The sequence below is a fragment of the Sinohyriopsis cumingii genome, chromosome 6 (assembly GCF_028554795.1).
Source record: "Sinohyriopsis cumingii isolate HCF-2022 chromosome 6, ASM2855479v2, whole genome shotgun sequence".
Lineage (NCBI taxonomy): Eukaryota > Metazoa > Mollusca > Bivalvia > Unionida > Unionidae > Sinohyriopsis > Sinohyriopsis cumingii.
In genome coordinates, this window is record NC_142966.1 from 142,378,245 (window position 1) to 142,400,029 (window position 21,785).

The 21,785-nt window shown below is 33.3% G+C and overlaps 1 protein-coding gene across 5 annotated transcripts in view; it reads right to left on the reverse strand.

Moving 5' to 3' along the window:
* Positions 1-433: 433 nt before the first annotated feature.
* The window catches only part of LOC149798159 (protein Fe65 homolog), a 201,980-nt gene continuing 180,628 nt past the window's right edge, over positions 434-21,785 (reverse strand). For all 5 annotated transcript variants that reach the window (XM_089963264.1, XM_089963267.1, XM_089963262.1 and 2 more), the window contains one exon: positions 434-8,952. Coding sequence is in view for 1 of the 5 variants with exons in the window: in XM_089963267.1 (XP_089819393.1) it covers positions 8,851-8,952 (102 nt within the window). In the remaining 4 variants the exon portion in view is untranslated. The remainder of the gene's footprint in view (positions 8,953-21,785) is intronic.

The window sequence follows — 21,785 nt, forward strand, 5'->3', positions numbered from 1 at the left end:
GTGTCAAATACTCCTCTCAATAACTTGCTGTTTAATCTATATGAGCCAATCTGATCAGTAATCATTAGTAATACTGATTAATATTTCATTTGTATAATACTTTAGCAATGCGAATTTTTAAAGGGAAATGTAACAAAATATATGACTTCTTAAAGTTGTGAATTTGAGGATGTTAATTAAAAATTTATGGGCACCAACTGCCATTTTTAAAGACAATATGAGCCATATATGAAGGCTGAATTTACAAGTTCAGATTGTGATATTAGAGCTTGTAATCAAGTGATCATTGCTATCATCAAAAGAAAAGCGCAATCTCTATATTACTTAGGTTTTGCAGGCTTGACAAAAATTATATTCAATTTGATAATAATGCTTAGTCAGTAGCTGCAAATAAAAAATGCAAAGCCAAAAAACAAAACAAGAAAAGCAACGATTGAGATTTACTATAAAGGCTTTATTTCCCCGCATTAATATTAAATAGTACATCAGAAAATTTTGCCAGCAGATGAGGGAATTCAAACTGGCTGCAGAATGTGCAATCACAAGACACTAACAACTTGCATAATTGAACTGGACAATATGAACATTTAAAATATGGATCTAAGCTGCTGGTGTTAAAAATACATTCATATTACATGGCAATGTTTTGCTCACATTATAAAAGCATCACATACTTGGGGTACATTTTACAAATTGAAAAAACTCAAACCCTTGGTAAGAAAACAGAATTATGCCATTCCTGGGTTTTTATCAAGATATCCCCTTTCAAAAAATGTAGCATATTAAAATAAATAATTTTGACAAAATGTTTCAAAAGTGTCTGGAATGAAGTTTGCTCTGCAAAACAAGATATGTCAGTAAGCAATTGCTTATGGTATAAGGGGAGATAATAATGAAAGTACTAACCTGACAGCCTAATCTTGTATAGGACAAAACAGCTGACATGATACAAATACATACCATGTTTCATGCGTCTATCACCAGCGGTTCGGATAATATTAACAGAGCAAGAGTATGATGGGCACATTTTGTACTTAAAATGGAGGCATCTCTTAAAATGCTGATCAGACAGACTCGATTTTCTTTTAATATGCCATATCTAGCCATGACACAAATGCTAAACAAATTTCATGATGTTTCTAAGGAATCATAGAAAGAAAAGGTAAACCAAAGTGCAAGGGAAGTTAACTCCAGTACATTTCCTCCCCAAATCTGTTTGCAGTGAGCATAATGAAAGACAGTCAATCAACTCATAAAAACCTGCTGAAAACATTGGTAGATTACAGTTAGGTACCATGATGGTCTGTAAAAGGCAATAAAACACATAAAAAAGGCTTTGTTTTAAATTGCACGTATATCCATCCCAGTTCTTAGGACAGGAATTGTTAGGGGCTTTTGACATCAAAATGCTACTGCAAAAATATTAAAGGGATGAAAGGGGACTCAAGCAAAGACTCTGGTATGTGTGTATGTTTGTGTTGTCCAATTGCTTCTGATAAATCTGGCGTTAAAATTTAAAGAGTGGAAACAAAAGTGTGATGGGTAGATTGAAATGCAAATATTACCTGCCCTGCTTTCTGCCAAACGTTGGTTGGTAACAACAAAATACAGAGCAGAATAGTTCACCTGAAATGCACAATTATAAAATACTTCATCTGTCCACGATGCTTACAAGTATGACAGGTAACCAGTCTACCCTTCACATCAATAAACAAAAAATAAAGGTTACTGATATAATCTTACACTAAGTCCCTGCAACAACCTGAAATCAAGTTGTTGTTCTTGTTCTAGTTGTTGTTCTAGGGTTTAACGCCATTTTTCAGCACAAGATAGGCTATACATGGCGGCCAGTATAACTGGTGGAGGAAGAACCCGGGAAAACCCAGGGAAGAACCACCGACCCACGAGAAGCTACTGGCAGGCTTTCCCACGTACCCACGCTAGCCGAGCCTTGGACTCGAACCCACGCAGACAGAGGTGAGATGGCAGTGATCTGGAACGGTGAGCGCTTTAGACCACTCGGCCACTCCGGGCCCCCTGAAATCAAGTAAAAAAAATCTTGCTGTCTTAAGGAATCGGTTCTTAAGCACATAATAATTCACATACTGGCACAACAAATTACAGGTGTATTTGTAATCTGACTCAACCCAAAATCCTGATGCATGCCCATCAAACAGGAGAATTTTTAGTCTCATTTGTTGTTGTAGGGTTTAACACCATTTCAGCACACGATAGGCTATACATGGCAGCCAGTATTAATGGTGGAGGAAGAACCCGGGAAAACCCCAGAAAGAACCACTGACTCTCAAGAAGCTACTGGCAAGCTTTCTCACATACCCAGATTGGCCAAATCTGAGACTCGAACCTACGCATACAGAGGTGAGATGGGAGTGATCTGTAATGGAGAGTACTTTAGACTACTCGGCCATTTGGCACCCCTAGTCTCATTTATGGGAGAGAATTTGAAATCTTGGGACTAAACCTGGATTTCATCAACAAAGCCTATATCTAAACTTAAGTCTAGAATCCAGTGATATGATTGGCTGAAATTTAAGTCTCACTTAAACTTAGTAAATTAAATTTCTTAAGTCTAGACTTAATTTCGTTGACTAATGTGGGTGAAATTAGGCCATATTTACAACACAAACCGGGTTTAAATTCAAATTAAAATATTGTTCCTCTTGATTCTGTAACATGTATAAAATTTTCAAAAGATTAATATATTTAACAACATTCTTAACTAAATCAATTCCAACATTTATAATATACAGTGCTCATTGTTCAAATCCAACTGCAAACCCAGATCTGTCATTGCATAATGCATCATGGGATTATGCTGTTTGTTAGGAATAACCATAGATGAAACAACAAAGACCCTGACATGCCAGCACATTATATGACAGCATATCAAGGTCTATATTATTTGCAGGTGGAACCATCTTACATGCAGTATATATGGTACTCAACTCAGTTTATTAAAATTTAATCGAAAGTCAAGTCTGAGCAAGCACTGTTGTTGAGGCATTCACAAATATTGGCAAGGTGTTGCGATTTTCAGATTTCAAACAAGCTATTGTATCAGAAAAAAGTTGAGAGAAATGATACTGACTCTGAAAAGGAGTAATAAATATAAATGATACTGTATACTGAAAAACCAATAACAGGCAATGGAAAGTACAAACTTTAATTTGGGGTTGTGTATAGTTCATGAGTGAGCTCAATGTGAACTTCTGTACCTGATCTATTATCATATTACATGTATCAGGTATGGGATGGGGATGGGTGCAGTGTGTACCATTTAAACTACATTTAATTGATTCAATTACCAGGAAGCTACCCAGTATCAAACTAAACCATATAATAAAACAAAAGCAAAAAGATAAACATGAGGTAAGAAGTAAACCCTTGAACACAATAGTCTACAAGAAGTAAAAGTTTAAAATATATACACACTGGCCAAATCAATTAAGCAAGATCACCTTCCAAAAGAAACAGAAAAATACACAGAATACAATTAATAATAATAATTTACTAATGATTCTTTGCTATAAAAAAGTCAAAGAAACCATAAAGATCTAGGTTCAAAACTGATTTTGAGGATAGAATAAAATACACAGAGGATATTTCATTTTCCTACATGATTACTGCATACATTTCATCATGTGGTACAAAAATATGATATTTTAACAAGTGGAAAAGACAAAAGTTAGACATAATTTTTGTACCGCACAATGAAATATATCCAGTACTTGTGCAAGAAAAGAAGGATTATCTTATTATCATCTACTGAAATTTCAAACAAATCAAAACAAAGATTAAATTCACTGTTTCAGCACACCAACACCTCACACTGTTCATAACTTCACATAATTACGAAAGCAGTAACCATATCTAATGAGTTAAATGTTATCTGTTCCCTTAGATTCCAACAGTAAGAAAGCTTGACAACTGACACTTCAACATACTACCATAAATACTTGCTTTCAGTCAAGTCCAACTGCCAACAATATAAACCCTGATCTGCCATCACATAATGTGCTGGTAGATCAGGGTCTATGGTTTGCTAAATACTACTAACAAAACTGCATAGACCCAGAGCTGCCAGCACGTTATGTAACAGCAGATCCAGATCTGTGCAGTTTGCAGTTGGATCAGACTTATAAGTGAGCACATATGGTACGCCTTTCCCGATTTTTGTTTATGCTTGGAAAGAAAGTTTGTACACAGCATATTCATTTGTCAAAAATAAATATTAGGAATTAAAGAAATATGGAAGCACAGATCAATGTCAATGAAAAATAAAAATAAAATATATAAAATACAATAGGAAAATAAGTGTTCCACGGTTTATTATCTACGTACAGATGTTTATCAGTATAGTCCTGACATCTTTCATAAGCTTTAACTTAAAACCTGAACATTGTTGTCCATGATCCTTATGCAGGGGAGATAATCAAGACTGGTACTCTAAGCATATCAGCACATAAACTTTAGGCCCATTGTAATGCTGAATTGTCACTAAACATTCAGCTGAATACAGACACTGAAGCACGAAAATATAAGACCTTTAAAAACTCGCAATTTTTAACATAGTTCACCATAATGCAACAAGTGTTTTGCTTAAGCTGGTGACACAGGCAGGACAGGAAGTCCAAGTATTTCACAGCTTCAACTTTAGGCTAAGTGATAACATCTCAAAGTTTCACAAAGTTTTCACTTCACTGATATAGAAGACGTACAACTGTCAACAATGTTAATGCAAAACTTTAGCACTGCTGATGACAACACTGCTGTCACTGGTGGCAGCAACAGAAACATGATTACTATATCTCATCACACTTATGCGGGTGAGAAAAAAAAATGAAAGTACTGCATGACAATATAGCTCATTATAACTTGATTCAATGCAGTACCACTAATGATTAAAATTAAACAATTGTATTTGAACTGGTTTATCAAATATAAAACAATACAGACTGAATAAAAATAAACAGGAAACATAGTTATGTATCTTTATTTCCTTTATTAAGCATTATTATTTCACAAATTCCTGCTATACCATGGTTTGGTACAGACTTGATTCTAACTATACCAAGGTCTGGTACGCAACACTGTTCTCACTACAGCATGGTTTTAGTACCTAACTTTAAGAGGTTATGTACCCCAGCAAAATGATTATATTGAAGAAGGACTGTATAACTCAATGTGACCTGTTTTAATTTCACTATAGCAAAACAACCATATGGGTTCTAAGAACAACGCTCACCATTTTTCATGACAGTTTCCAGAAATTTTCAGGATAAATCTAATAATTTCCCTGTCAATTTTTAAAAAAGACATTTTAACTAGCAAAATCTTGATACTCCAACATGGATAATACTGTAGCAATTGGAATAACGATAACTATTAAGTCTTACGCATGTAAACATTATTAATACCTAGTTTTTGTTTCAAGTGCATTAAGTTTTAAATACTTTATTCACCAGATGGAGGGGTTGGTATAACCTTTGATCATCTTTAAGTAAATTTGTTTAGTGATCATATTTTTTTTTGCTGGACTCAATATGATCTTAACTTAACATGAAGATTCTTTTTTATCCTAAGCACAAGACATCCACACAAAGTATGGTCCAGGAACTGAATCTAAAACAAAAGTTGTTGTAAAAAAAACATTTTCTTGAGTCAAGATGACATTGAGCTTTGACTCTACATATATCAATAGTCCTCTTCCTTAACTTAAATGAAACATCTTAATAAAAGCAATGTGGTCCAAAACTAACATTATTATGTTAAAACCATTTTCTTCCAGTCACAATGACCCTGATATTTTCATTCCCAAATTAACAGGTTTCTTTCTTGCTCAAAGAGTAAGCCACAAAAAAACTCTGCTGAAATACCTTGTCATTTTTTTCTCTCTATCTGTGACCTTAACCTTTTGACCTAAAATTGATAGGTTTCTTTCTTACTCCAGGTGCAAAATGTACAAAGTTTAGACCAGGAGTGTGATGGAGAACCAAAGTTAGTGTGCAAAACCAAATTTTCTTTTCTCAGTCATAGTGAATCTGACCTTTGGATGCCCAAATCAAAAGGGTTATTTCTTACTCCAAGTGCAAACAGGCTGCAAAGTTTGGACCAGGTCTAAAATATAACAGAAATGCTATTGTACTGAAATGATTGTTCTTCATTCAGTTCCACTGATCTTAACCTTGGACACTGAGACCCCAAAATAGAAAGGCTTCTTCCTTACCCTAAGAGCAAGCCATTCACAAAGTTTGGAAAAAGTAAATGCTGTAAGAACCAAAGATAGTGTGTGGAAAGGTTAACAGACAGATGCACAGATGCAAGTAAGCATGGACAAATAGATGTCATAAAAAAAGGTTGCAGGTGCTTGCCAATGTATTGTGATGATAGTGCTGAAAGTATGTTATGAATGTTAATTAACCAATTAAGCCCATCCTCACTGTTCAGTATGAAATTTTCCACCAAACCTTGCATGCCATTTGTACTATAATTCTATAATTTCTGCCATTTCAGTTTGACCAATTATAAAATTATGACAAATTAGAATAAATATCAAGAAAATAAAAATAAAAATATGATGTACTGTATCAGATACCTATTCATAAAACAAAATACTTATATCAAGTCCCTTCAAAATACTGGAGGTCTTGACAAATTAGAACATTAGTTGTATCTTGAATCTACAGGTGCATTTAAGGCTATCCTAAATGTTATGTTTGTATAGACGGAGTACATTCAGTAATTCATCCACTAATGCAACATTTTAATATAATAAAACCAGATTGTTAGTAACTAAAGTTAGGATACAGTAACCTACAAATTATTAAACTTACCTACATAGCAGTTAAAATATTGAGGTTACAGCAAACAAATAAAAATCAGCAATGTCCTTATCATATTTGGCACAAAACTTCACAGGAAATACTGTTAAAACATACACAAACTATTAATTAAACAATTAAAAATATGAAACATAAAGCTGAATAGGCAAACAAATTTCGAACAAAGTTCACAAACTACCATATACACTCACCTACCAGTCAGAACCAACCACAAAACTGTATAGACCCAGATGTTTGATCACATAATGCCCTGCAGATCAGGGTATATATTGTCTGCAGTTGAACCTGACTCACATGAGAGTATTTACTGCATTAGATAACACAACCAAAAAGTCCATAAAGATAAGTTTTTAAGTAAATAGTTTACAAGTTTTGTAAAAATAAATTACAGTAATTTTTATTGATTTGGTTCCAGTTTCATTCAAATTCTCAACATTTTTATAGGATTTATATTACCTTGTTTATGATCTTGTTGACAAAAAAAATATTTTTGTTACAGGTAGAAATACTCAAAAGAATGCAAAGTCACATTTTAATTTAAAAAATTAGGTCACATTTTCATTCTTGAAAAAAAAAAAAACAAGGTCAGGAAAAGGTGAGGAATTCCTCATGTAAGACAAGACTACTTTAAAGAAAATAGAAGATTTTCTGACAATTACTGTATTTTAATTTATGCCTGCTGAACATTCTGTTGGAATCACTATTACCAAATATGCAATAAGAATGAGGTTGGAAAGGGTAAGCTGTGCAATAGCAACAGGTTATTACTGATAATAAATCTCAAAATGCATAAAAAATGTTGAGATGTTTAGTGAAACTGGGACCTAAATTTGTACAGTTGAAAACATTAAGCCAAATTATACTGTATATACTCAATTATAAGACAAGTCCAAATGCAAACTACACAAACCAAATCTACCAGTGCACTATGTGATGGCAGATCTGGGTCTGTGCAGCTTGTTAGGAATAATCAGCAGAACAAACAAAATAGACCCTGATCTGCAGGCGCATTATGCTACAGCAGATCAGGATCTTTGTTGTTTGCAGTTTGACTAAACTTATAAGTGAGTACATACAGTATTCATCATAATTATCCAAATGCATACTTGACCAACAAAATTAAAATATGTGGATAGTATTATGCAGGAGTATAAAAATGTGAATATTAAAAGTGAATACATATTCTGAACCCAAATTATTGCACAGTTATCATGAATTAAATATGAAACAATAATGGAATAAATTCACAGACCTGTTACAGTCCATGTATGTGAGTTCATATTCAACCATTATAAACTAAGTGAGAAATTAGGAACAACTGTAACTGAGGTAAAGCAAAATAAACACCATATACAGACCAAGGTTCTATGACAATGTTTATGAACTTCTGACAACACCGTGTGGATAGATATACGTATATGGGTGTGAATTAAAATTTCCATGATTTGTCTTCATGCATGACACTGAATACATTCATTAACGACGATTAGTCAAAGTGGCAGCAAGCAAAGTTACGGACTGTTCAATAATCATTTAATATAGGACATAAATTAACATGCAGCATACATATTGCTGTTTGCTGATACACTTTGAAATAATTTTCAGCAGAATGAAGATAAAAATTACCCCCCCCCAACCTCTCACGACCTGTGGAATTATAGCCACAACACAGAGATAACCACAACACCTAATGATCACAGTTAATATAAACTTTGTCAAAATGTCTGGAAGATAACTTGCCTAAATGGAAATTTTTAAATTCAACTGCCACATACTGTCTGATTTTTTCTGCACAGCAAATTTCATACTTCTAAAAGAATGAAGACCTTAAATTTGCTCAGTACTTTCCATCTGAATCACTAATGACAAAACTTTCATCTGCGCAGGATATAGATTATTGCAGGGATATCACTATAATGTAGAAGCTGTCAGTTCTAGAGTAATCTGCCCTTGTTCTCAAGCTTGTGGCATTTTGAGGCTGGGTGATCTAGTCCTGGTTGTCAGTGGCACATACACGGTCAGTGAAGAGTCTCCTGATAGTTGGAGACTTCAGCTTGGTCACAACGTGTTTAAGGCTGGCTCCAATGCCCTAGAAATTATAAACAGAAATAACGCTCAATGATCATATATGTACAAAATAGCATCAATGAGGATTATGTTAGTAGCACAGATAAATCTGAGGGCATACATTTCAGTACAGTGAAAAGTTTTGACAGGACAACAAGAGCAAAATGGACATAAAATGTAAAAACTTTGAAATCTCATAATTTCAATCATCAACAAATGTACCACACACAGTACTAATGACCTTGATGTTTGAGATAGGAATGTGACTGTTGTAAGATATGACAAGGACATAGGTTGAAGTTATATTTTCCCTTGTCATGACTTTCACCTTGAGGTAAGTGACATGACTATGTTATGCAAAACAGTATCTTGTCATGATATATATATATATATATATATATATATATATATATATATATATATATATATATATATATTAAGGTTCATTAAAATCTCTTCAGTGGGTTCAAAAGTTATTTCCCAGACACAGAAACAAAATAGAGTGTATACTGTGCCAAGCTGTGAATTTATGGATTTTCCAGGTTGAATTAAATGTCATAATTTACTTGAGTGAAATATGAATATTTTCACTGCCATGTTGATACGATTATAACAAAAAAAATTAAAAAGCTATATTTAGATGCTTGTGTAGTCGAATATTAATTTGGTCACCTTGCATGCAGATAAACCAAGTTAAAAAATCCAATAATGTGTAAATTAACTACTTGCAGTCATTCAATGAAATATATGTTATTTACTCAGTGAAATATCTGTTATTCACTCAGTGAAATATGTTATTCACTCAATGAAATATAAGTTATTCACTCAGTAAAATATATGTTATTCACTCAGTGAAATATGTTATTCACCCAGTGAAATGTTATTCACTCAGTAAAATATGTTATTCACTCAGTGAAATATGTTATTCACCCAGTGAAATATGTTATTCACTCAGTAAAATATGTTATTCACTCAAATGAAATGTAAGTTATTCACTCAGTGAAATATATGTTATTCACCCAGTGAAATATATGTTATTCACTCAGTGAAATATGTTATTCACTCAATGAAATATAAGTTATTCACTCAGTGAAATATATATGTTATTCACACAGTGAAATATATCTGTTACTCACTAATTTCAAGCATTTCCTTTGCCGTGAGCTTGAGACAGGTTGTGTGGTTATGGTATGCAATGTACAATATAAAGATGGCATGTACCATACAAGGAAAAAGTTTCAGGAAAATCTCTCCAACCATTAACAAAAATTATGGGCTACACAAATGTGTATTTCACAATTACACTGTTAAAACAACTTAAGCCCAGCACAATAGTCCATCATGTGCTTAATTTATCATTTAAACAGAAAGTAGGTTTTGTAAATGTGTCCTAAATAGCTTACATAAAATGATCATGTTTACAGAATGGCGAGTCTCAGGCAAGTCAAGTCAGGTTCTAAAAGTTTGTGGAAAAAAAAAACATTACTCATAAAATAGTATTTTCATTACAATTTTAAATTAATGACCACCTATCCTGCAAGGAAAATGCAAACAGGTTTCAGTAAAGAGAAGAGTTACCATACCTAGTGTGACCTTATTGGCGCTACTCTTATCAATTAGTAATAATTTACTTTCAGGGCATCAGGTGTAACAAGAAGATTTGAAATTTATACACTTTCCAATATGGGCATTCATTTCACCCATACATTTTATTCCTGTTTATTTTCTTTTTAAATTTTATAAGCAGACAGTTTGGAAAACAATTCATTAAGAAGAAGCATGTTCGTACAAACAACACGAGGTCATTTTAAATTGTTGTTGTTGTTGTTGTTGTTGTGGGGCTTAATGCCATTTTTCAGCACAAGATAGGCTATACATGGTGGCCAGTATTAATGGTGGAGGAATAACCCATTGAAACCCCTGGAAAGAACCACCGACCAACGAGAAGCTACTGGCAAGCTTTCTCACATACCCAGATAGGCTGAACCGGAGACTCGAACCCACACAGACAGAGGTGAGATGGCAGTGATTCGTAATGGTGAGCACTTTAGACCATTCAGCCACTTGGGGCCCCTCATTTTAAGTGTACCACCTTATATATATATATATTTATTGAGAGGTTTTAATTTTTACTCAGATACCAAAGAAGTGAAGAAAAAATATTATGAACACCATCACAGATACCAGCCATCATTCTTAAGACAAACCCTGATAAACTTCAATGTTTTTTTTACATGAATTGAGAGAGAAAAAGAGTTCTGTTGATGTTTATGTGGGAAAATGGGAATGTGCTCATGTAACTTGAGCTAGTTATTCTGACAGCTTGACATGCGAGTGAAGACAAATGACAGTCATGGTAACTTAAGTACATGTATGGGATGAATTTTTCTCCTTAAAAAAAGCAAGTGAATCTGACTGTCAGAATACTGTTTTGTTGGTCACCATTGGCAACAAAAATCAAAAGTACCGATAAAGCCACAGGCCTGGTTGCTAACTTTGGGTATTTAATTTTGAAAAAAAACAAATGTTCTATTCATTATTTATACAGGTGAGTTGAGGTAATCATGATTAGATAATATGAAGATAAACAAGCAGGTTATAGTACTTTAACCTTAAAAGTTGTTTAAGATGCAACGACTACAAGGTAGCCTACGGACAGTCCTATCTGTCTCACCTGCAGGTTGAGTATTGTTTTTACCTTGCATCAACTAGTCATATTTCCAGGTCAAATACTCACCAATAAGCCTACTACTATAACTGTGTTTGCTAACAGAGATAATCTTGTCTACCATGTCAGGTGTGTGCCTAATTGAATACATGGCCACACACCATTTTTGCACTATGTCAATGCTTGATGGAAATTTCAAGTCTGAAATGAGTTTTCAGTTTTATGGGATTTTTTTGTACTGTAAAACTTTATTCGGACCAAAACTTGTTTGTTTTCTGAGCAGATGGGTTTCAGTTTACTGGATAAATAAAATTATTAATGAATAAATTTAAGACCAAACAATCATGTTCCTCACAAGTGGATTTTGATATTCCAGGGTTCAATTATGAGGGATCATATATATATATATATATATATATATATATATATATATATATATATATACACACACACACACTATGGAAACCCTTGTACACAGTGGCCATTGGGCATGTCTAATGGCATCGATATTTTAACTGAGGGCAAAATAACTCTTTCTGGACATTTTTGTAGTTATTAACATAAACTGTATCTTTTTTAACAATATTTAACTTTACAACTGTAAAATCTAATAATTTAAGCTCCCTTTTATAATATAACAACCATGGGATGGCAAACTTCAAACTCCTATTGAAGCAGTGATTTCAACTTCACTTTTAACTCTTCCAGTCAAAATGATGTTTTATTTGGTTGTTTATGAATTTAGTGATTGTTTTGGTTTCACAATGGATTGAAATGACTGGAATGCAACTGAACAGTTTCTGGAGACTTTAATATGGTCACACTAGCCGCTGCTCCATCACAATCAAGTCTCTCCCCTGCCAAAATCATGTTAATAGCATATCAGAACTTTTCTGGGGTTCTGATATACCAGTATACTGATTCCAAAGATGGTTTCCCAAAGTTTCAGGGTAATCAAGCTTTATGTCAAATTACATCCACAACACTAAAAACAAAAGCCAAGAGAAAACCTAGGCTATAACATGTCTGAATGACGGGGAATCTGAGAGAGTCAGAGAAGAGTTATTTCTCAATAAAGTAATTTAATCATATCCACACGGTTTTGTCTTTTTTTAATTAATTATTTTACACTGCAACTTGTACAAATAAAACACAATGATGAAATAAACACCAGATGTGACAGATCAAATAAAACAGCAGATGTTGCAGATTTAAAAAAACCTGAATATTGTTTTATTGTCTCAATTAGAACCGATAAGTGGCTTGTCAGCCTTGCTGAATGTGTTCTGTGTGCACATGCTAAGAAATAATTGCTTTATTGGTCTGTCGAATGAAAACACTAAACCCTTATTTAAAAGTACAATGTAATGAAAACACAAAAATCCTTATTTAAAAGAACAATCTAATGAAAACACTAAACCCTTATTTAAAAGTGCAATCTAATGAAAACAAAAAACAATGTAATGAAAACACAAAAATCCTTATTTAAAAGAACAATCTAATGAAAACACTAAACCCTTATTTAAAAGTGCAATCTAATGAAAACAAAAAAAATCCTTATTTAAAAGGACAATCTAAATCGGCTTGCAATTTACAAAGTACAAATTATTTCACTTTTTTCTTTCTCTATGGTTAAATATCCACATAAAATAGTCACTTTCTGAATATAAATGAATTAGTTTGATATTTTATCTTATAATCATACACTCTTGTGATGTTAATTTCTTGATCTTCTTGTCTATTCTTATTTGTTTATGCATTCAGAATTCTTTTCTTTTCATTATTCACATGAGCTGAAACATCACTTACATCAGTTCACTAAAACCAATCAAGAGAAATCATAAAAGATAATTTTTAAAATAGTGAGGAAGTATAATTTTTTATTACAAAGTTGCAGGTTGAAAAGTCAATATACCCTGCTGTCCTCATATTAATGAAGAAAGCTTGCCCTTTGACATGAATAATATCACATTTGTTTTGCATACCAGAATGAAACGAAAAGTCTTGATTTGTAATTTTTCAGTAAGTAGAGTTCTATGTAAAAAGTTCCATTGACTCTTGTTTGATGAATCACACCACCACATAAAAATGTAAAAATATTTACATCGAATGATCTCATTTAATAGAGACTGTAGATACAATGATCTTCACTTTTAACAGATGGCCCAATAATGTATGTCCAACTTATTTTGGGTGTATAAAAAATGATAAGTTTACCCAACTACCTAAAATTAGCTCCTGTAAAAAGTTATCTTCTATAATACTGGCTTATATCCTTCAAAACAGAAAAAGTGTTTTTATTTTTTAATTCTTGGCATCTGTCTGTCTGTGGGAGACAATGGTGTAGTTTCAGAGTAAGTTGTTGTTTTGCCTTCTTCCTTTTTTAATTATAATGCTGAATTCAATAGAAAATCCAATCCTTATGCTACTGCATATTGCAAGAAATTTTCAACAATTTGTGCTGGATGAAAGGCAAACACAGGTGAAGTTCGATAAGTAAGAAGAAAGGACAACAGGGAATGCTTATACTGAAGGCCTGCTGAACACTGCATCTCAAGTGAAGGCCTGTGAACAGTGCATCTAAAGTGAAGGCCTGTGAACAATGCATCTCAAGCCTGTGAACAGTGCATCTCAAGTGAAGGTCTGCTGAACAATGCATCTCAAGTGAAAGCCTGTGAACAGTGCATCTCAAGTGAAGGCATGTGAACAATGCTTCTCAAGTGAAGGCCTGTGAACAGTGCATCTCAAGTGAAAGCCTGCTGAACACTGGAACAATGCTTTGATGCCTATTTGATGAACCTGAATGAAAATTGTGTCCAGAATGACTCTTTTACTAACAGTGCAATTTATTAGCAATCAGGTGGAAAACCTGTGACACAATTTGTATAAAGTTCTATAAATGAGACCTACCAAAATATTTAGCCAAATTCGAACACAATTCTGAAGAAGTTGACAATAGGTTTTCCATATACACTGTATGTGATTTGAAAACCGTATCACTGGTAGTGGAGTCACCAAGGATGCCATTTTGAAGAATGCATCGATAAAAGGTATATATACCAAGTTTGATCAGAACTGGCTCAGCCATTCTGGAGAAGCTGCAGATAGGTATATAGATATATTTTATTGCTGTTGAAGTCAGACTACCGGTACAGTTAAAGGAGCCTCTTCAGACAGAATCCTGATGGAGCATGTTCTAAGATACATTCCTCCCTAATCTTATAGAAACTGACTCTTCCATTTGTGGGAAAAAGTTTTTAAAAAATTAGTTTTCCATGTGGTTGACAAGGAAGCCACATTGTTGCTAAGGAGCAATTGTGGCTAAAATTTGGATAGAGAATGAACTAAGAACCAATCCAACCAAATTTGATCAAACAGACTCAGCCATTTGGGAGAAGACTAAAATATCCCATGCAAAACTATAAATCCATACATGCTAAAATTTAACAAAATCAAATCTAATAAGGTACCAGCACATATCATGTTTCATGAAAGTATTTGAAACCATTCTGGAGATCCTATTTACACTGACCTGGGAATGGATAACTGATTAAAAATGGGATTAACCCTTAAAAAATGTTAATCAGAGAGAATCCATTTTTTTACAGGCCACATTGCCCTGTCATGATACAAAGCATATAAAGTTTCACTTATATAACTCAATGGGTTCTGAAAATGTCAAGTAAATAATAGTGTTACAGAAAGATTAGCTTATTCCTGTATAACACCTCCACTGCACCAGCAAAATTTATTTGTGCACTGATTACAAAAGTTCAAAATGTGTAAAACAAACTGCTGTTACTAACCTGGTCTGGTAATGTACTAATATCTAACATGTTAATACACTCAATATCTTATCCGATCATACACTGAATACCTAATCTGGTCATATACTGAATATCTAACCTGGTCATGTACTAATATCTAATGTGGTCATGTACTAATACATAATCTGGGCATGTAATGAATATCTAATATGGTCATGTACTGAATATCTAATCTGGTCATGTACTGAATATCTAATGTGGTCATGTACTAATATCTCATCTGGTCATATACTGAATATGTATTGAATATTTAATCTAGTCATGTACTGAATATCTAATCTGGGCATGTACTAATATCTCATCTGGGCATGTACTAATATCTAATGTGGTCATGTACTAATACCTAATCTGGGAATGTACTGAATATCTAATCTGGTCATGTACTGAATATCTAAAGTGGTCATGTACTGAATATCTAATATGGTCATGTACTAATACCTAATCTGGTCATGTACTAATATCTAATGTGGTCACGCACTAATATCTAATCTGGGCATGTACTAATATCTAATGCAGTCATGTACTAATACCTAATCTGGGCATGTACTGAATATCTAATATGGTCATGTACTGAATATGTATTGAATATTTAATCTGGTCATGTACTGAATATCTAATCTGGGCATGTACTAATATCTCATCTGGTCATGTACTAATATCTAATATGGTCATGTACTAATACCTAATCTGGTCATGTACTGAATATCTAATCTGGGCATGTACTAATATCTCATCTGGTCATGTACTAATATCTAATGTGGTCATGTACTAATACCTAATCTGGGCATGTACTGAATATCTAATCTTGTCGTGTACTGAATATCTAATCTGGTCATGTACTGAATATCTAATGTGGTCACGTACTAATATCTAATCTGGGCATGTACTGAATATCTAATCTTGTCATGTACTGAATATCTAATCTGGTCACGTACTGAATATCTAATGTGGTAATGTACTAAATATCTAATGTGGTCATGTACTAATACCTAATCTGGTCATGTACTGAATATCTAATCTGGTCATGTACTGAATATCTAATGTGGTCATGTACTAATACCTAATCTGGTCATGTACTAATATCTAATGTGGTCATGTACTAATACCTAATCTGGTCATGTACTGAATATCTAATCTGGTCATGTACTGAATATCTAATCTGGTCATGTACTGAATATCTAATGTGGTCATGTACTAATACCTAATCTGGTCATGTACTAATATCTAATGTGGTCATGTACTAATACCTAATCTGGTCATGTACTGAATATCTAATCTGGTCATGTACTGAATATCTAATCTGGGCATGTACTGAATATCTAATCTTGTCATGTACTGAATATCTAATCTGGTCATGTACTGAATATCTAATCTTGTCATGTACTGAATATCTAATGTGGTAATGTACTAAATATCTAATGTGGTCATGTACTAATACATAATCTGGTCATGTACTGAATATCTAATCTGGTCATGTACTGAATATCTAATGTGGTCATGTACTAATACCTAATCTGGTCATGTACTAATATCTAATGTGGTCATGTACTAATACCTAATCTGGTCATGTACTGAATATCTAATCTGGTCATGTACTGAATATCTAATCTGGGCATGTACTGAATATCTAATCTTGTCATGTACTGAATATCTAATGTGGTAATGTACTAAATATCTAATGTGGTCATGTACTAATACATAATCTGGTCATGTAGTGAATATCTCATCTGGTCATGTACTAATATCTAATGTGGTCATGTACTAATACCTAATCTGGTCATGTACTGAATATCTAATCTGGTCATGTACTGAATATCTAATCTGGGCATGTACTGAATATCTAATCTTGTCATGTACTGAATATCTAATCTGGTCATGTACTGAATATCTAATCTGGTCATGTACTGAATATCTAATGTGGTAATGTACTAAATATCTAATGTGGTCATGTACTAAATATCTAATGTGGTCATGTACTAATACATAATCTGGTCATGTATTGAATATCTAATCTGGGCATGTACTAATATCTAATGTGGTCATGTACTAATACCTAATGTGGGCATGTACTGAATATCTAATATGGTTATGTACTAATACCTAATCTGGTCATGTACTGAATATCTAATGTGGTCATGTACTGAATATTTGGTCATGTACTGAACATCTGATGTGGTCATGTACTGAATATCTAATGTGGTCATGTACTAATATCGAATCTGATCATGTACTGAATATCTAATGTGGTCATGTACTGAATATCTAATGTGGTCATGTACTAATATCTAATCTGGTCATGTCCTAATATCTAATGTGGTCATGTACTGAATATATAATGTGGTCATGTACTAATATCTAATGTGGTCATGTACTAATACCTAATCTGGTCATGTACTGAATATCTAATATGGTCATGTACTAATACCTTATCTGGGCATGTACTGAATATCTAATGTGGTCATGTACTGAATATCTAATGTGGTCACGTACTAATATCTAATCTAGGCATGTACTGAATATCTAATCTGGTCATGTACTAATACATAATCTGGTCATGTACTAAATATCTAATCTGGGCATGTACTGAATATCTAATCTGGTCATGTACTGAATATCTAATGAGGTCATGTACTGAATATCTAATGTGGTCACGTACTAATATCTAATCTGGGCATGTACTGAATATCTAATCTGGTCATGTACTGAATATCTAATGTGGTCACATACTAATATCTAATCTGGGCATGTAGTGAATATCTAATCTGGTCATGTACTAATACATAATCTGGTCATGTACTAAATATCTAATCTGGGCATGTACTGAATATCTAATCTGCTCATGTACTGAATATCTAATGAGGTCATGTACTGAATATCTAATCTGGTCATGTACTGAATATCTAATCTTGGCATGTACTGAATATCTAATGTGGTCATGTACTAATATCTAATGTGGTCATGTACTGAATATCTAATCTGGTCATGTACTAATATCTAATTTGATCATGTACTAATATCTAATGTGGTCATGTACTGAATATCTAATGTGGTCATGTACTAATATCTAATCTGATCATGTACTAATATCTAATGTGGTCATGTACTAATATTTAACCTGGTCATGTACTGAATATCTAATGTGGTCATGTACTAATACCTAATCTGGTCATGTACTAAATATCTAATCTGGGCATGTATTGAATATCTAATCTGGTCAGGTACTGAATATCTAATCTTGGCATGTACTAATATCTAATCTGGTCATGTACTAATATCTAATCTTGGCATGTACTGAATATCTAATGAGGTCATGTACTGAATATCTAATCTTGGCATGTACTGAATATCTAATGTGGTCATGTACTGAATATCTAATGTGGTCATGTACTAATATCTAATCTGGTCATGTACTGAATATCTAATCTGGTCATGTACTAATATCTAATTTGATCATGTACTAATATCTAATGTGGTCATGTACTGAATATCTAATGTGGTCATGTACTAATATCTAATCTGATCATGTACTAATATCTAATGTGGTCATGTACTAATATCTAAGCTGGTCATGTACTGAATATCTAATGTGGTCATGTACTAATACCTAATCTGGTCATGTACTAAATATCTAATCTGGGCATGTATTGAATATCTAATCTGGTCAGGTACTGAATATCTAATCTGGTCATGTACTGAATATCTAATGTGGTCATGTACTAATATCTAATGTGGTCATGTACTAATATCTAATCTGATCATGTACTAATACCTAATCTGGTCATGAACTAAATATCTAATCTGGGCATGTACTGAATATCTAATGTGGTCATGTACTGAATATCTAATGTGGTCATGTACTAATATCTAATGTGGTCATATACTAATATCTAACCTGGTCATGTACTAAATATCTAATGTGGTCATGTACTAATACCTAATCTGGTCATGTACTAAATATCTAATCTGGGCATGTACTGAATATCTAATCTGGTCATGAAGTGAATATGTAATCTGGTCATGTACTGAATATCTAATATGGTCATGTACTAATATTGAATCTGGTCACGTACTAATATCTAATGTGGTCATGTACTAATATCTAATCTGGTCATGTTCTACTATGAATAAGTTACAAGTTTCCATTTAGGTAACCAAACGCTGGTCAAAAAATAAATCATCTTTACTAACATTTGATTTCAATGATGTATTACTTAACATCAGAACTTTATAAATCTAAATTTAACCGACCAATTATATGTAGAGGGGTTTTCCACGGCCGCATCAAAAATGGCGTTGTGGGTCAATTGTATTACCTCAATTCGATGTAAATATTATGGCCTTTTCAACAGATGTATGTTACTCATACTTGTAATTTTTGCCAATTATAATGCGAAAGTTTACATTACTAGTATAAATTCATAATGTCATCATGTTCTTTATGTGGAAAATCATATTTGCAGAATGTGTGGCAAATACGGCAAGTCTTCTTCCAAACACTGTAATGTATAATGTAGTTTTAACATGTTTAAAATACGATATCTGTCATATTTACGTGTCATATAAAATAAAATAACAAAATTAAGAACATCTTTGTTGTTCATTTCTTCCATTCATTTCAATATGCAAAGTTTCAATCAAATCGTATAACGGACGATACCGAAAGTAAAATTGTTTATTTACGAAAGGAATTCCCTGATCTCGTCATAGCGATGTCATCCTCATCTGTTGATTACAGTGATTTGTCTGGCAGTGAAAACGATTTTTTTGGATTCAGTTCCAACAAAATACCAGCTTTTATAAACAATGATGCCTTTAATGACGAAGGATCTGAAATTCTGTCATCAGATATCGACATTGAAATGTCATCAGACTCAAGTGACACTGATGATGATCAGCCAAATTGGTTTGCAGGCGTGCAAGATGTTGACAGAAGTCCAATTACTCAGCAGTCAGGACCATCACATAATTTGCAGGAAACAGCACCAGAACTAGACTATTTCCATTTATATTTTCCAGTTGGACTTTTTGAAAAGATTGTTAGTGAAACAAATCAATTTGCAGCTGAACAACATGTGAATCAAGGAATCAGTAATGCAAACTGGACAGAGACCTGTGTGCCTGAGATGTCTGCCTTTATTGGCATGTTGATATTCATGGGGATAATGAAAGCTCCTGACTATAGTTTTTATTGGTCAAATGACAATTTTCTATCAAATGAAGGAATCAAAAATGTAATGCCACGCAAAAGGTTTGAAAAACTCCTCCAGTACCTTCACCTAAATGATGACAACACTGATTTTCCTGCTGATCACCCTAACCATGATAAACTTCACAAAATCCGTCCAATACTGGATGAAGTTCTGTCAAACATTGCAAATACATACAAGCCTCGCCAACATCAAACCACTGATGAAAGTTTTTACACATTTCTACATTCATTAAAAATATTGTATTTCTTTCCAACAGTAAATTGCACAGCAGAAACACTCACATATAGAGATCATTTAAAGAAATACACATACATACATGTATGCATACATATTATATTGTCTTTCATCTTTACATTAATGTGATAATCATAAAAATTAAAACAAATAACTTCATGTTAATTTGTATGTCCAGTAAGAACCACTCATGTGTGCATATCATATACACACAAAAACATACATTAGATATCCATAACCACACAACTCTAATCTATCAAATCACCATACATAAATCTAAACATTAGATTCATGAATATCTGAAATTTAATGCATACCTTTTCATAATAATACAAATAAATTAAAAATAAACACAAATTAACTTTTATTTCACTGATCCTATTTTAAGGTTAGATTAAAATTTCAAACAATACTTCATTAAATGATTTATTAAGAAGATAATGCACTTTACAGGTATGACTGCATTCAAGGGACGACACAAGGCCAAGCAGTATCTTCCATCAAAGCCAATCAAGTGGGGCCTGAAAGTATGGATGTGCAGTGACAGTTTGTCTGGTTTTTGTCACCAGTTTGAGTTTTACCAGGGGAAGGAAGATACAGGTGAAGTGAATGAGAGCATGAAGGGTCTTGGATATCGAGTTGTGCAAAAGCTTACTATGCCTTTGAGAGGAAAATTTTATGATGTATATTTTGATAATATTGAGACGCACAGACTGCAGACACTTAAAAGGAAAAAATCTACCTGCAAATACTGTACCAAGCATGGAGAAAAAAGACGTAAAGAAACCAAATCTGGCTGTGTCGTTTGCAACGTCCATCTATGCTGCATAGAATGTCACAGCCTGTTTCATCAAAGCATGGTCATGGTAGAGGAGTAGCTGTGATGTGCGCCAATACAATTATAGTTTTTTCTTAT